Source organism: Aythya ferina, assembly GCF_964211825.1.
Source record: "Aythya ferina genome assembly, chromosome: 1".
NCBI classification, from domain to species: Eukaryota; Metazoa; Chordata; class Aves; order Anseriformes; family Anatidae; genus Aythya; species Aythya ferina.
The window spans coordinates 130,839,101-130,855,802 of NC_140296.1; the positions used below are offsets into that span (position 1 = coordinate 130,839,101).

The 16,702-nt window shown below is 37.3% G+C and overlaps 1 protein-coding gene across 10 annotated transcripts in view; it reads left to right on the forward strand.

The window, feature by feature from the left end:
* Positions 1-16,702, forward strand: part of ABCC9 (ATP binding cassette subfamily C member 9) — a 74,836-nt gene that overhangs the window by 13,054 nt on the left and 45,080 nt on the right. For all 10 annotated transcript variants that reach the window (XM_084514479.1, XM_084514477.1, XM_084514478.1 and 7 more), the window contains exons 7-13: positions 101-343; positions 5,792-5,986; positions 9,109-9,273; positions 10,819-10,974; positions 13,686-13,820; positions 15,076-15,238; positions 15,846-15,886. In XM_084514479.1, coding sequence (XP_084370605.1) covers positions 101-343; positions 5,792-5,986; positions 9,109-9,273; positions 10,819-10,974; positions 13,686-13,820; positions 15,076-15,238; positions 15,846-15,886 — 1,098 coding nt within the window. The remainder of the gene's footprint in view (positions 1-100; positions 344-5,791; positions 5,987-9,108; positions 9,274-10,818; positions 10,975-13,685; positions 13,821-15,075; positions 15,239-15,845; positions 15,887-16,702) is intronic.

Consider the following 16,702-nt stretch of genomic DNA (forward strand, 5'->3'; position numbering starts at 1 on the left):
GCAAATTTGTCACTGCAGTTATATTATACATATTTTTTACTAGAAATTGCGCTTAATAAGATAATTCCTGGGGACATGCTGTTTATTATCTTCTTTCCAGAGGTATGTATTTTTTATGAACCCTCAGAAAGTAAAGCCACCAGAGGATCTACAGGACCTGGGGGTGAGATTTCTTCAGCCATTTGTCAATTTGCTCTCAAAGGCGACTTACTGGTGGATGAATACTCTCATCATATCTGCTCACAAGAAACCTGTGGACTTGAAGGCAATTGGGAAGCTCCCAATTGCAATGAGAGCACTGACAAATTATGTTTGCCTCAAAGAAGCATATGAGGAACAAAAGGTAACCAGAGATGTCCATGTCATTGTTTTGGCTTTCAGAACCGTAAAGTCACTGTGAATTTCTTCTGCTTCTATGAAATCCTGGTTTTAGGATTTTTAATTTAGGACTGTTTGTTCCAAGGTCAAACTTGGCATAGGAAGTTCTAATCCAATAGTTACTTTTTGGTTTTAAGTGAATTTACAGCAGGGGAGAGTTGCCAAATTGAGAGCAAGAGGATACTAGAACCATAACAGAATGATCACTTGCTAGATTCCTCTTTAAAAAGGAAAGCTTTGTTTAAATATTAGATATTCATGACAGCATGTTAATTTAGAAGTGTATTCTAATGATGAGTATTTTCAACTGGAAATACTCATCTTCACTTTCTCCTTAGAAATTCTGCCTTAGAAATGTTGCATGTTTAAGTAAATGTTGTCCTTTACCCTTGCAAGAGGGTACAAACTCATGGACAAACCTGTCTATATGATGTAAGGGCTCAGCTGTGGTTTTCCTCTAAGATGCACATTGGAAGGGGAGCAAACAATTAAGAATGTTAATGCAAGGGGAAGCTGGAAAGAGCAGCGCTCTCCACCCAGTAGCCGGTGGAGCTGCAGACTATTCTGTGGTCTCTGATATGAAGGCCTAATAAGTACAATTCTTTACATTTTAATAGATTGAGGTTGCTTCTTTTGCCTTTTGTAATGGATTTTTAGGCTATCAAAGAGTCAAAGACTCTACTTTAAGCAGAAAACTATGGAGTCATCAGAATTGGGCTTTTCACACCAGAGGAGAAGCGCATCTCTTAGACCAGCTCCTTAAAGAAGCATTTGGTGCCTAAATCTTACTTAAAGAGACCAATGAGCCTTAGACACATACATACCCCTGAAGAGCTCAGTCTTGTTCTTTTCTTTATCACAAGCATACGACAGTGCAAGCATTTGTCTGTAGCTCATTTGTATCTTCAGATACACTGTGTGCCTGCACAAACACGTGATTCAGATTCCAAAAGGCAACTGAAGTGTGTTATTGCTCCTGTGCATGAATGCAAGCATTCAGTGCATAGCTTCCATCAATGTGCACCATGAACATATGAACACTTGCAGAATTTTGCCCATACATTTGCATGCACCTACATTTATAAAGATGACTTACATCAGATTTTTTTCTTCCTGTTGGTTTGCATAAATGTTTGAAGTCTCAAGGTTATGATAGCCTCTATTTGTGCTAATATTCTAAAACAGGCTGTAACCCTTAACTGGTATTTTATAGACAGTGTGGAAGTAAACCGAAGTGCTAAAAGCAACATGTTGGTTTTGTACATGGGCAGGTTAGAAAATAGCCACAGAATTTGGAAGGTTGCACGGTCTGCAATCTGGAATAAATGCTATGTCACTGTCTCTGTTGACAGGGTGGATTTTACACTAACCTTCCACAGGTGGTGAGAGGAGCCCCCATATCCGCTGGATTAAGTTGGGTTACCCTTGCCTGCACCTGCAGAGATCTGATCTCATCTGTACTCCCTGGCCATGTGGGAAGGCTACTGTTCCTTTCCAAAACCTTTTTATCACACCTTGATGAAAGACATTGCGCATGAAAATGAATGTTTTGTATTGTAAAATGCCTTTGACACAGCTCACATGAAGTGTGGTTTGTTGCTATGTTGTTGTTGTTTTTCCGTCCCTTCTGTCTGAAATTTAATTTGAAGGCATACCAAAAGATAAAGCAAGAGAAATTAATTAGGTTAATGACCGTTTGCTCAAAATCATTGTTTTCCTGTTCTGTGTCCCACGCAGATCGGACTGTAGGCTTGTAGGGCTGAGACCAATGTTCTGTGGCTGCTATATTCTGCTAAAATAAAACGCCACTTGAGTAACGATGAAGTCTGTGAACACTGGGTGGAACCTTTTCTTCTTACCTTTGATGCCAGTAGGATCACTCCTGAAATCTGTATTCAACTCTTTTGACAGAATCCTTCTGGCTCCTACCAGATGAGGGTTTGCCCACTGACGCATGAGACACTTAGTTAACACACAGTTAACACTTCTTGGTGACAAATCTGAATTCACTATTCTTTTCTTACATTTACCAATCTGCATCAAGCAGTTCTTGGCATTGTTAATACAAACACTGCTCAAAATTATTGACTTATAACTATTTTTTTCAAAGCATCAACTCATTTAATTTTAATATCACTTTCATGCTGCATTATATTTTATAGACTATTGAAGTCAGTTATCAGTAATGTTATCATAATATAAAGTACTTTAAAACAGTACAATAAAGGCTAAATAACTGGAGATCGACATTCTATTTGTCTCTTAGTCTAGTAGTCACTACTGCCAAAGGCATTCCAGCTCTTACAATAAGATATAGGTTGTTTGTTACAGGATTTGTAGATTGTTTGTAACAGGCAACATAAAATAGAATAATCATAAAATAGAATACAGCATGTGTTCTTTCAAAGTAGAAAATATTATAAACTAACAGGTAAAACATGCTCTTTTGATAACCAAGCTTACTTAAATATGTTGTTTGAATTTTTTCCTAAACGATGTATTTGTTTTTTCTTAAGCAATGTTTTTTCCTAAAGGATGTATTTTCAGCAAAACACGCTGCAGTTGGATTTCCTTTACTTTTTTTTTCCATCAGTAAATATCCTAAAAGATAGACACAGTATATTTTCTTGCTTTTCTAGATAGTCTGCCCTAGAAACTGAAATACTTGATCACTGTATTTTAATCTCACCTTTCTAAGAACTGTAACAGTGGATAGGAAGGTTGCTTCTGCAAAATAAGCTGTGGTGCACACCATGTGCATAGGGTTAGACCTTTAATGCATGTTCCCAGTTCCCACTCTATAAAAGAACATTTTGGCTGAAGATAAATAATTCTTTATTAAGATTAAGATGATAAAAAAGTCCTTAATAATATCAAACTAATCTCTCACAGACAAATTTTTGGACCAATGTACTACATGTGAGTAGGACTTGTCATATAATCCTTAAAAGTATTTTGATTGTGTTTCTGCTGTTGCTTGGTGTTGTTTGTTTTTTTTGGTAACTGTACAAGTGGTCTAGATGTTTCAAACCACAAACTAATGCATATATCACATATCCAGGAGAGATTTGCACTGTACACCATACTATACTGAAGCTCATAACATTAGGCCTAGAGGACCATTCTGTAAAATCTCTTGTGATTATTAAAAAAAATCCACTATTCTTTCTCCTCCCTTCACATTAGATGCTTCAGTTATGTTGAAGTCCTGATTAAATACAAAGAGAACAAACATTGTTAAGCAGTAGAGATTAATAGTCTAACAACCCTGTGACAGATATTAAATGTCTAATGATGTTTCTATTTTTCTGTTTATAATTAATGTCTTTTTTTTTTTTTTTTTTGGTAGAAAGTTCTTTGAAGGAATATGGAATGACTTCACAAATTGAAGTGGCAGATATCAGGGAAAGACAGTAACTTTAAGGCTTACATTTGATCTTATCTTTTTTTTATTTTTTTTTGTCTTTGATATACTTAGCTTGAATAGCAAGGAGGATGACAATTGCACTTGTAATTAGAATATTAATTTAATTTAATTAGTAGAATTTCAGTGAAGAGTAAATGCATTAAATGCAGTGATGACAATTATGTGAATTTTGTATAAGTAATGAAAACAGCAATTAAAATAGCAAAAAAATAATTAAAGAAATTAGAATTCATCATTACCATTTCCCAAATTTGCCATTGATGGAATGCCCAGAATAGCATGTGTTGTTGTTTCTAAAAGACGACATGCATTTTCCTAAGAAGGTAACTTAACTCCTATCAAACAGTTAAAGTGCAGGTCTCTGTAGCTGCCTGGTGAGATACAGATGTGTAGGAGTCCCTGGGTGCAGAGTTGTGCAGAGTTGCCCACCGTCTGCTGCTGTGGTCTGGATTGCCCCCAGCAGCAGTGAGGATGTGGGCACAATGCAGGGCAGAACATGCATAACACCCATTCAGACCAGGTCACTCTGTCAGTACCATGGTTTCAACAGGAAAGAAGAGGCTTGAGAAAATTGCACTCTAGCTCCTATTTCTAAATTAGTTCAATGGGATTTTTAGTCTGTCTGATTCCACCTGTATTCATTTATTTATTTATTAATCTGGTTGTTTCATCTTCAAGTGTCAAAACATCTTTAAAATTTGGTCTCTGCTACCTGAATAACCCAAAGTTTGTCTGTGACATACATTCTCCTTGCCTACAAGCAACAAAAAAAGAGAATTGCTTCTGTGAAGTGGAGAGCCTGAAAACAGCCTGTTAGGTCTAGTTTGTCCCCATGCTGCCTATTTCTCTCTACTACACTTCTTGCCATTGGTTATGACCAGCCTGGTCTAATCCCTAGAAGCCAGCAAACAGTTATCTGGCCCTCCAGTACATTTGTATATTTTTGGCACCATGGGAACATTCTACCTCACTGTTGAAGTGGCACAAAAGGAAAAAAAAAATGAGAAAAGAGAAAAAAAAATGCATGAAGCAGACAGACAATACAGACATACTAGCTTTTTGTTGGTTAACTTGCTGGGTCAGGGGCCTGTTATTACTGGGCTTTACTTAAAATGTCTCTGTGAACACTCAAGAGTGCTTGGCTTAGGTTATAACTTGCAGGCATTTGTGCTACTTGAAAAATGACAGATGCTTTTTTACAGTGTCAAAAGCTGCTGCCCAAAGTGCAAGACAGCACTCTGCAGACCATGGATCTGTTAAATAAACCTCTTTCTTCTTAAGATTAAAAGGGCCTCAGCAATATCAGTACTCCTCTGACAAGGCTCAGAGATATCCATTGGCTGGTGTTTTAGTGCAAGAGTCAAGATATTGCACAGATTCACAGAACTGAAGGCTCAAAAGGACCATTAGATGATTTAACCTTACCTCCTAAAATAGCCCACCACTTTCACCTTTTTGAGTGCAGTAATTAGTGATTAGCTGAAGTATAATCTTCCTGAAAGGCATCCAAGAGAGAGAAGAAAATCCAGATAAATTAAATGATGTTCTTCTCGGTGTCTGACCATATTTTTTCCCTCTCATATCAGAAGTCTTTGGATCAAGTTGTTTCACACCTACTGTGAAAGTAAAGATTATCCATAGGAGCAAGGGCTTGAAAGGTCAGACCCTTTCCTGAGCACACATGACAAAGAGCAATATCTACATACCAGTATGCTCAATCTGTATTTGCATCCCTGTGTTCATGGGTTCAGAAAAGTTTTAGGATTTAGAGGTGAGGAACCACAGTTACCAAGAGTAGGCAGAATTTGAATTTGCTGTGAACAGTGTCTGAAATCTGCTGATACCTACATCATGTTTAGTGCTTTGTCTACCCTTAAAACACCCTGCAGGAACCATTTGGGCATCCAGACAGGAATGAAAGGGAAGATGCCACATACTGCCAAGGAGGCCTCTTGGTGCATTGACACCTTTCTTTCTGTTTTCCAGAAAAAGGTAGCAGACCAGCCCAACCGGAGTCCCTCAATATGGTTAGCAATGTACAGTGCTTTTGGACGACCAATTCTTCTCAGTAGCACCTTCCGTTACTTGGCTGACTTGCTGGGTTTTGCTGGGCCATTATGCATTTCTGGCATTGTCCAGGGCTTCCAGAACACAACCAATAACACAAATACAACAGAAAAGGTAACCCGACAACATGGATTAAAATATTTTGTTTGGCATAAGTTCTTGATTGATATCACATATTTAATACTGTATGTTCCTATATGCCTATGATCATCATTGTAATGTTTTATTATTACTTTCAGGCAAATTGGGTATTTTTGGTGAAAGACCATCAAGTTATAGACCTAAGTAGTGAAAGTCTTGGGTATGAATGCAGCACAGGTACAGAGGTAGTGCAGGCTTCCCCCAGCTGCCCAGCTGTCTGCCTCTTTGTGGAGTCTGTTCTGAACTTCTGGGGAGAAGGAACAGCTTCTGTGCCTCCTCATTTCAGGCAGGACACCTCACTGGTAGTGCCCCAAAGATGGATTCAGTAAGGAAGAGTCTGGGGATTCTGCCTAACTTCTGTCCATCTGTCTATTTGTCAGTCATTGACACTTGGAGCAATTTGCAATCTATTTTCCTCTGAGAGGCCAAGAGTAGTCACCCTCTATGACTGATTATTCTGCTTGTTGCTGTGATGAAATACACTGAGTATGTGCAAAGTTAAAGGCCATCCATTTTGTTCAATAGAATCCATTCTTCTAGAGATGCACAAAAGTTGCTGGTTTACATATTTCAAACTTCACTGAGACTGCACTTTCAGATTATCACCTCCCAAAGCATTGAGCAAACCTCTGATGCAAGACATTTTCTGTCATAAGAACAAGAATTTGTTAGTAACTAGTGAAAACATAAAGACAACATTTATTTTACTAGCTGACATCATACAAAACACAAGAAAAATATTTTCCTTTGTCTTTTTTAGGGTATGGAAATACAGCCATACACTTTATATAGTGAATGTTTTATATTTGAATGAGCAGATAGGTATGTAATGGAATAAAATTTTCCTCTGCAGATAACAGATTTGACTGTCATTGTTATCCAAGCATCTTCTTGGCTGCTTGCTCCTGACATTCATTTTCTTGACTGATTCTCTCAGTTTGGCTTTAGACTCTCATCCAGCCATTACACTGAAGAAGCAGAGTGTAACTGTGCAGCTTATCAAATAAAGCATTTTATCATCTTTGAACCTCCACATACTGGATTTGAGCCACAGAATTAAAAGGCAAAGTACATCTTTTGCCTCAAAAATAGGTGGTGTGTTTTGTTTTGTTTTGTTTTGTTTTTGCTTGTTGAACAAACAAAACATTTTAGTTTGGGAATGATCATTTCTGGATCTCAAATGTAGTAACCTGTACCTTTTTCCCTTCCTTTATCTGTTGCACTCTTCAGTGAAGTGTATTCTTTTGTTGCATTTTAATCACCATTGCCTAAGAGGAAGATTAAAATCATCAGAGAACTTGAAAGTGCTCCAAGAGGCTGGCTTGGTGACAGACAGTTACTATTTCTGTTGGATATATTTCAGAATACATTTGCTTTTAATTTACAGATTTTGATAAACTTTCCCTTGGTTGTTCTTGCTATTATGTTTTTCTCCTTTAAATTCTTTCTAGCTTCGATTAATGTAAATTACTTGAATTTTATGGATATTCTGCCTTACTTCATGAGAACCCTATATATATTGATAAAGGTATCTACAAATGGTAGTTTGTTATTGTTATCCCTACTATGTACACATGGGGAAGTTAGATTTATCTGACCAATTATGCACTTAGGCAGCCCTCATTTCAAAAAGCCTTGAGCTAGTAACCAACTCAGTCCTATTATTTCAGCAGGATTTAGGTGTCTTACAGACTTTAGCTCTTTGGAAAACACCATTAGGTGCTTATAAATGTTTGCGTACATCTATGACTTTTGGAATTTTATGGTTTAATTTGTACAAAAGATGTCTGACTGGGGATGGGAAATGATTCCCCCCAGCCCCACAACGGGTTCAGCCCAAACCCAGGCTACCCATTCACTGTGTCTTTGACAGAGGGAGGAGAGTGGAGTGAGGTTAGAAGAGAATAGGATAGAACAGAGCAGAACCAGAACAGAACAGAAAGAACAGAACAGTTCAATAGGAAGGGACCTTCAAAGGTCATCTACTCCAATTGCATGACCACTTTAGGGCTAACCAAACGTTAAAGCGTATTATTGATGGCATTATCCAAACATCTCTTGAACATTGACAGGCCTGTGGCATCAACCACCTCTCTAGGAAGCCTGTTCCAGTGTTTGACCACCCTCACAGTAAACAATTTTTTCCTAATGACCAGTCTGAACTTCTCCTGGCTGGGTGACCATGGTGAAGTGCACCTGCAAGCTCAGGGCACCTCTCTCCTCCCTGCAGTCCTCTGGGAGGTTACAGCAACCCAGAGTGATGAAAGACTCTGTAAGAGTGTAGATACGCAGCTTACCTTTCAGTATTTCTCAGACCTTTCATCTCAGCATCAGCCTGGGGATTTCAGAACAGGCTTTTCCTTTCTTTTTTTTTTTGTAAGAATTCCAGTAAATCCTGCTTCCAGCTGGATCGGAAATGCCAAAGGAACAGCCTTCCTTGCAGTATTTTGGTACATTTATTTCCTTCTCTGGCTGAAACAGAGTAGCACAATGAACATAAAAAAGTAGAAAAGGAAAACAAATAAAGTGTTTTAAACAAGAATTGTTTTTCCGCGTAGAGGCATTTACATGTCATTTCATGGGAAATACTGGAAGCTAAAATATTTCTTTATTCAGAGTACAAAGGTAAAATAGACTATATTTCTGGAAGGAATTGCTTCCATATTGTACAAATGCAACATACTTAATATTGCAATATCAATGCAATAAACCAATAACCAATCACGTGTTATAGAAAATACTATTTTTTCAACTTCTTCATGTGCAGGTGGAATAAGCTTTATCTTCTGCTGAGTGGTATTTCTATCCTCCAAATCAGAATTCAATGGATAAACTAATGATAAACCAAGCATGGTAATCTCACTGTCCCTCTTCTGCTAAAAACAATTTATTTCAGAACTACTAGAAATTAGTGTCCTAAATCTTTGGAACAGGAACAGACAGTTTAAATTCTGCCTAAATGATTATGATATGTACAACAGTAAGAGTTATAATTCCTGTAACTTTCCCATATTACTATCAATATATTTTATTCTAATGCAGAACAGACAATCCCTCCTTTGCCACTGTTGTCATGTTTTTCCTTTTATTTTCAGTCAAAGGATCCGTCAAATTCATATCTCTCCTCAGAGGAATTCCTCAGGAATGTCTATGTTTTAGCAGTCCTCCTCTTCCTGGCCCTTATCCTTCAGAGGACATTCCTGCAGGCTTCCTACTATGTGACTACAGAAACGGGTATCAACCTACGAGGTGCTTTACTGGTGAGCAAAGATGTTCCCGTGATCTGCCAAGAAATTCACTGACATTAGCTCCCACTTTGTACTTTCATTTATCTTGTTTTTTTTTTTTTTTTTTTTTTTTGTTTTTTTTTTTGTTTTTTTTTTTGTTTTTGTTTTTGTTTTTGTTTAAAGACTCAGTTAATAATAATAGTTTGAGAGAAGATATGCACTGTATTTTTACACAGAAAACTAGAAAATGTAATATCACTGACACAGCCAAAGTCATGGCAGCAATTCCTTTCACTGAGAACTAGACATATCATAGTAATATGGAGAAGTTTAACATTCAGTCTGTGCATCTAAGAACATATCTCTGCAGATAGTCATATGAAGATAAGCAGCATTGTTCAGCATATTGAAGTTTGAAGCTCTGTGTTTGCCTTGTTCATTTGCTTAGGAAGTTATTTTTGCTGACTGTGAACAGAGTCATCTGCCATATCATTGGCTGAGCTGTTTTACTGGAGAGCAAGTCCATGAATCATGAGTGGTGATTCTGAACAGTTATGCCCTTTTGCACAGAGCCCTGTGGGATGGGACAGGAATGATTCATCTCCAAAATTGTCTTTAAAGCCAGCATCCATTAACCCTTTGTGAAAGTCATGCTTATGAACTAAAACCAGCAACTCCAGCTCAAATTGTGGGCTGTAGCTGGAACATCCACAAACCAAACTCCCCAGAAAGTATCAGGACTTTGAGCAGAACAGAAGTTGCACTGATGTTCTCCCAGGTATAACTAACCACAGGATTATTGTGCCATTGTGGAGGCTTCTCTTTCTGTGTGCACAGTGACTGATGTAGCTGTTTTAAACATTTTCTCTCTTCTCTCAGGATTGAGGGTGTAGACTTGATGAAGAAAGAGTACCTGATTATTTGCTTATGTTTTTATGATTCCTGGTTGCCAAAATGGGGTTCTATAGGATTTACCTTGCTCACAGACAAAACAGGGCAGAGAGTACAAATTATTCTAAAAAATTCCCTAAAGCTGTACTGTGTGAAATTTAATCACAGCTGTGACTGGGCTCACAGCATTTGTCTTTAAAATTCTGGTAGGTAGAAGCCCTAATTAACCTTAAACCCTGTTAAGCTCCTACAGATTTTATGGAAATAGATGGCTAGGTACAGGAGAGAAATGCAAAGGAATATAAATCCACCTTGTTCAAAACTTCATAGCTTGAATTCAACTATTTCACTGGAAACAAGAATTTCTTTGACAGTGCCCAGAAAACCAGGCTCACCATGTGTTTATCAAAAAAAGATCTGCCCAGTCTCCTCAATGCTGATGTTTTCTTGTCATTTTGTTCTGTTTTAGGTCTGCATTAAACAGCAAAGCTTTTGGAGTTTTTAAAAGTCTGTTCTCTCTCTGGTTCTTTTTCTCATTCTGTCTCCATCTCTCTTTGTCTCAAGTGAGAGAGTGAGAGAAAGGCTGTGCTAGGTAATCACTGATACTGAAATGTGAAACATCCTGCTGCTGCTATTGCTTTATAATGACATAATTTTCATATATGCCATTTTATTCCTTTCCCACAGGCAATGATATACAATAAGATCCTGAGACTTTCCACATCCAACTTGTCCATGGGAGAGATGACACTGGGACAAATCAATAACTTGGTCGCCATAGAAACAAATCAATTAATGTGGTTCTTGTTCCTGTGCCCCAATCTGTGGGCTATGCCTGTTCAGGTAGAGCATCAAAGTAAGGGCCAAATGTCAGGATCCTCCAACCTGTTTGAAAAGAGTATATGTCTGCTGTGAGATTAACACCAAATTCAGAACCTCTAGCACTGCACTTCATGCTCATTTTCTTGGAAGAGGACTAACAAGCAGAAATGTGGTCCGTCATCTCCTCCAAGAACTGTGAGGCTGTGTCTTTAAGGGCCGATAAAGAGAGGATTTTTTTTTTTTTTGAGGATTTTGCTGTCATTGATAAGATCTGTGGCTTTAAAATTATGACCTGTCATCTTTTCCCTGCTCATCTCTCTTCGTCTACTGACACAAGTCATTGCTTTTCCTTCTGCCACATAGCAGCAGCATGGGCATCTCTCCAGAGCCAAGCGTTGCATTTGCAGTGCCCACTTGTAACTGCACTTTGTGGCAGGAATGAAAAGCAATTGAATTCTGCTCTGTGACTGATGGCAGCACCAACACTGTGCTGCGTGAAATGCTCAGAGGTGCTCTGATACAAACACCTGGTTGTTATCAAGGCTGGAAAAAAAAGAGCAGATGTGTAGGAAGGAAAGGTAATAATTACTGTCCTGAAATAAATCCTCAGAAGTACATATATAACTAAGGTCCTAAGCCACACTGATTTTCCAAAAAGCTTGAAATCCTATACCACATTCAAAATTTTAGCTTCAGGTGGGATTGGCATGGTCCTCCATCAACACCAAACAAGTTAAAAATGGTATAGAAGCCATTCTTGTTGCCTGGAACTGCGTCAATAATTGATTACACTAGACAGCAGTATGACTACTGCTAATAGAAACAAATATTGTTTTTATGTGTATATTTTAGGATATGGTAGGGTTTAGATGGTCATAAAATAACTAATAGAGAAAAAGACATAAAAAAAGTTTGCGTGGTAACAGACGTTAGAAATAATGCAGAGGGTTCAGATTTAAGTTATAAATCAATAAAAAGAGGTTTCTGTTTCACATCCAGGTTTATTTGGAAGTGTTGCTGTTAATATCAGTGTTACTAAATGAACAGGTGGTCTGGTTCTACTGAAGGAATGTAATGGCCTTCCTCATCAGTATTTCACTTTCAGGGAGTCAGTAGGCAGTGAACACAAGAACAACTTGATCATATCTTTGTCCAAGAATGAGCATAACATCACCCAGGAATTTGCACCTGATGTTGAATTTAGTGAGCGTTTGTGGCCTGGGTTTTACTAGTCTCCTTCTGTGCTTAAAGCACTATAAATTGTAGTGAGTACTTTACAGCTCTGCTTCAACAATAAAATCGGAAGGAAAATACTATTTCCTTCTGAAAGTATTATGCAGTTGATGTCAGTGGCACTGTTATTGTGATAATGTGTCTTTATGCTTGTTCAGTTCAATTGGCAGCTCTTAGCTCTTTGAAAAGAAAAAAAGAAAGAAAAAAAAAAAAAAGAGAGAACGAAATAACCCTTGGTAACTATGGACTCGATTAGAAACATACTGCTTTGGAAAAGATGATGGAACTATCCGGGAAAGAGATGAGCTAGAAGGGATGTCCCAAGAAACAGCAGTTGCAAAGGCTGCCCCTTTCTCAAGCAGAACAGCTTCTAGCAAATACTGAATTTATATCCGCCCAGTGTGATCAAATGTAGTATAACTGGCCATAGCTTGCTGAATACTGTTACTAACCTTAGGAAATGTATCGTGTATCTGATATATTTGGCCTACTATCAAAGGGCAAAAACTCATAATGGGATTGGGCCTGCAGTAAGGATTTTGGAGTTTACCCCAAATAGAAATTATTACCTGAAATCTTGTACTTTTCTGCTAAGAAAAAGGCATCTGTGTATGTTAACTTACATTACAGATGCCTAGAAATCTAAATAATGCTTTCAGAATGTTGAACTCCACTGATTCTTTATAATTCTTTATATTCTTTATGATTCTTCATATTCTGTATAATAGGGCAGATTTAAAGAGAGAGCTGAGTCATGTAAGGGAGAGCAAAACAAAGTGGGGAACAAGTTCTACATGTCCTATTATCACTGAGGATCTCTCTGTACCATAAAGTGAAGCTTTATATTAAAATACTTATGTTATAGAGCTTGTATTAACTTTGGCACCAGAATCATGGTAACTGCATCAGTCATTCCCAAGTAAACCTGTGTGGGTACTGTTTCTAAACATTTTGTAGTGCTCAGCTAGCACCTTGGTACTTTCCTACAGAGCTATACAGTATTGATGCACAAGCTCATGCTTGTGTCACTCCCAGCACGTCTGCTTTGTGCTTCAGTGCCTGTCTTAGACATGCCTCTGTCTGCAGTTGGAAGAGGATCCATAGGACAGAATGCAAAAGTGATTCATGACAGTTCCATGACCTTTGAATGCTTCTAGCTTGATGTAAGGAGCTGTAGTGTAAATAAGACTTGAGGCCAGTGATTCTGTCAGATGCCTTGGGGCAAGCACCATCTTTTTTGGTGCTACTTCAGTTCTTTGGAATCATTATCTGGAGTTAGGACTACCAGGCACCAAAATAAACTGCAGTTAATGTCAGAAATAAAGGCATCTGGGTTCATTTCCCACACTTTCTAAACATGACCTTCTGAAATAAGGTCTCACTTAACTCCTAGGAAACATTTAGCTGTTTATTAGAAGAATAAAAATATAGATATATTTGCTATCATTCCAGTGTATTGAAATCTACTTTTCCTTCTACATATCTTTTTTTCTTCATAGATAATAATGGGTGTCATTCTACTCTATAATTTGCTTGGAGTAAGTGCCTTGGTTGGTGCAGCGGTTATTGTACTGTTAGCTCCAATACAGTACTTCATAGCTACAAAGTTGGCTGAGGCTCAGAAGAGCACACTGGTAAGTAATTTATATTTGGGGCAAGCCATCACTTAATTTCATCATTCTTCCCTTTCTGTTTCTCTGTGGCTCAGCAGCCCTTGCTGTCTGAGAAAACCACCTCAATGTTTGTCAGAAAGAATCCAAAAAAAGTGTGTGGGCCTTGGTTTGTCCTCTCCACAGAGAGTATTTTCACCCAAATGGCACAGTTTTCTTTGAATTCAATTCTATGAAAGGATGTTACTCCTAAATTCAAATGTTGTATTTCATGGGATGTTACCAAATAGTACAAGTGACCGATAAATTATGGCAGTATTTTATTAAAGAATGACAACCCCCCTCTATTAAAGAATACAACCCCCTTCTGAAATGGCTGGAGGTTACGCTTTCGCTCCAAGCCTTTGAATTCTCTAAAACTCAGCTGGCATTGCTGGATTAATATCTATTGTGCCTTCTTCAATGCTGCGAGTTTATTTTATCGTCTAATCTAGTTTACCAGTTGCAAGTGTTTTCTGATACTTTGTCTAATGTTTAACCTTATTCTCATGGCCCTTGAACTTTTTTGATCAGCCTTTGATGTGCGAGTCCTCAAATATTTAGAGATCATTGTTATCTTAATATTCAGTAAGCAAATTATATCTAAGTGTATCTACTCTTCAGCACACTTCAATCCTATTGAGTTATTGCAGCTTATAACAATAGAGGATTTATCTTCTGCACTGTTTCAGAAATCTTTCTTTCACCATTTCTGAATCTTTCTTTTTGCTCTCTTCTGAATTTCTTCTGACTCATAAAATCTTTTGGATTATGATTTTACGTGCACATATGAGCAATGTTTTCTGGTGAGGAACAATTAGCTAAATACATGAATAAACATCTCACCTATTTTCATGATCATTCTGTATGAATCCCAAAATGAGTCCTGTATCAGCAATTACACGTGTAGTTTTCCATCTGTTCTTATGGACACTATCGACCTACTAATCCACCTTCCCAAGTTTCAACCTGTTTGAGGGATTCAGGTATTTTGTTTTATTTCTCTTCTCAGAACAGAGTCACTTAATTTTTCCTCGTGATTGTAAGTATTTTAATATCTCCAAAGAACCTGAAATTGTATGTTGCCTTACTCTGTTTGACAACCGAAATCCTATGCAAAATCACAAACAAAATTATAATTCTTTAATGAATTTTACAAGAGAATTAAAGGGAAGAAAAATTCTCATTAAAAATACAAAGCATTGTCAATTTCTTATCCTTGTTTTCTTTTGAAATAAAGGACTATTCTACTGAGAGATTAAAGAAAACAAACGAAATACTAAAAGGCATAAAGTTATTAAAGCTCTATGCCTGGGAGCACATATTTTGTACTAGCGTAGAAGAAACAAGAATGAAGGAACTCACCAGTCTCAAAACATTTGCTCTTCATACATCTCTTTCCAGTAAGTAACTGTTTTTAGCTCTTGGAAATGCATCCTGTTCCTCATGTCAACATTCCTTCTGACTTCAGCTACAGTTAGATACAGCTGTTTCTATGACATTTTTCTGTGTGGAATGTATTACAGTAAAAAGACATGACAAATACATAACACAGAAACTTGAGAAGATGTCTTGTTGGTTTTTGTAGTAAGTTTTCTGTCACCTTAATTATGACATTACAACTACAAGTTGTTTTATAGTAAGGAGTCTCCAGATAATATCAGAAGCTCTGATTACAGCAAAGATAAATTAGTGTCTAAAACAAATTGTATTTCTTGTACTGAGGAAGAGCTGAGGGGATAATGTTTTAGTTATGTTGCATAATAATTGTGCGCATAAAACGTTTCATCCAAGTTCACTAAAGTATACAAATGAGATAATTCTTTGGCTTATTCATTTGTATGTTTAAGATCTCTCTGTCACGGAAGGAAATTTCTTCCTGCAGAGGAATTTTCCCTTGGGACTTTTCAGTACTTGAATTGGAAATACCTGGATTATTCTACCTCCATATTGTAAGACTGTTTTTTATATGTCATGTAAACTGATGCCTATTTTATCTCTCTTCCCCAGTTTTTATGAATGCAGCCATACCAATAGCAGCTGTTCTTGCAGTAAGAAATGCTTTTTTTCACTCTTTTTCTTAAAAAAGGGGAAAGAAAAAGACAGGAGGAGAAAGAGAAGAAGGACACTGGTGTTATTGCAGGACCATTGTTTACAGTCATAAAAACAGCACATGAGTTAATGCACATGTGCTGGCTGGAGCATAGCATGATGTTAGAAAAGCCCATTCCCAGTACTGGTATGTCACCAGCTGTAATTCAAAAATAAATAAATAAATAAATAAATAATAAAAAATGAAAGGCCCATTTTATAGACACAGAAGCTCTCATTTTGAGAGCTCTCATTGTGAGTTCTCATTTAGGTGGCTTTGCTTTTCTGTTGTCTAGCAGTGAAAAATAATTCCTGTTACACAGTGCATTGTAAGCCTCCATTTCAGTATTCACGAAAGCATACTACAGAGTTTAAGGAGAAATAAATTTTGCTTGTCCTCTGGCCAGATATGAATCTTAGCCTTCACTACAGTAGTTATGGCCTGCTGGTCAGTAAGAATTCTGCAGAGACCAAATTCTGACCTTACTCAGAGTATGATGATGGTGTGTACCAGAATTCAGTGAAATATAATAATAGTTTTGTGTCTGTGAAAAAAGTAAAAACATTTAGTAGATTTTTTTCTAAGTTGTCTGTTTTCTCTAAACATTGAAACTTTACAAAGTTTCTACAAAACTTTACAAAACTAAACGTTTTGATTTTACAAAGATTTCTATTTTTCATTCTTAATTGCTTGAGTCACTTGAAATTTCTCGCAAAGGTTTAGATTCTTTTTTACTTTAGCAGGACCCACCTTTCTCTTCAATTTTCTGGAATTC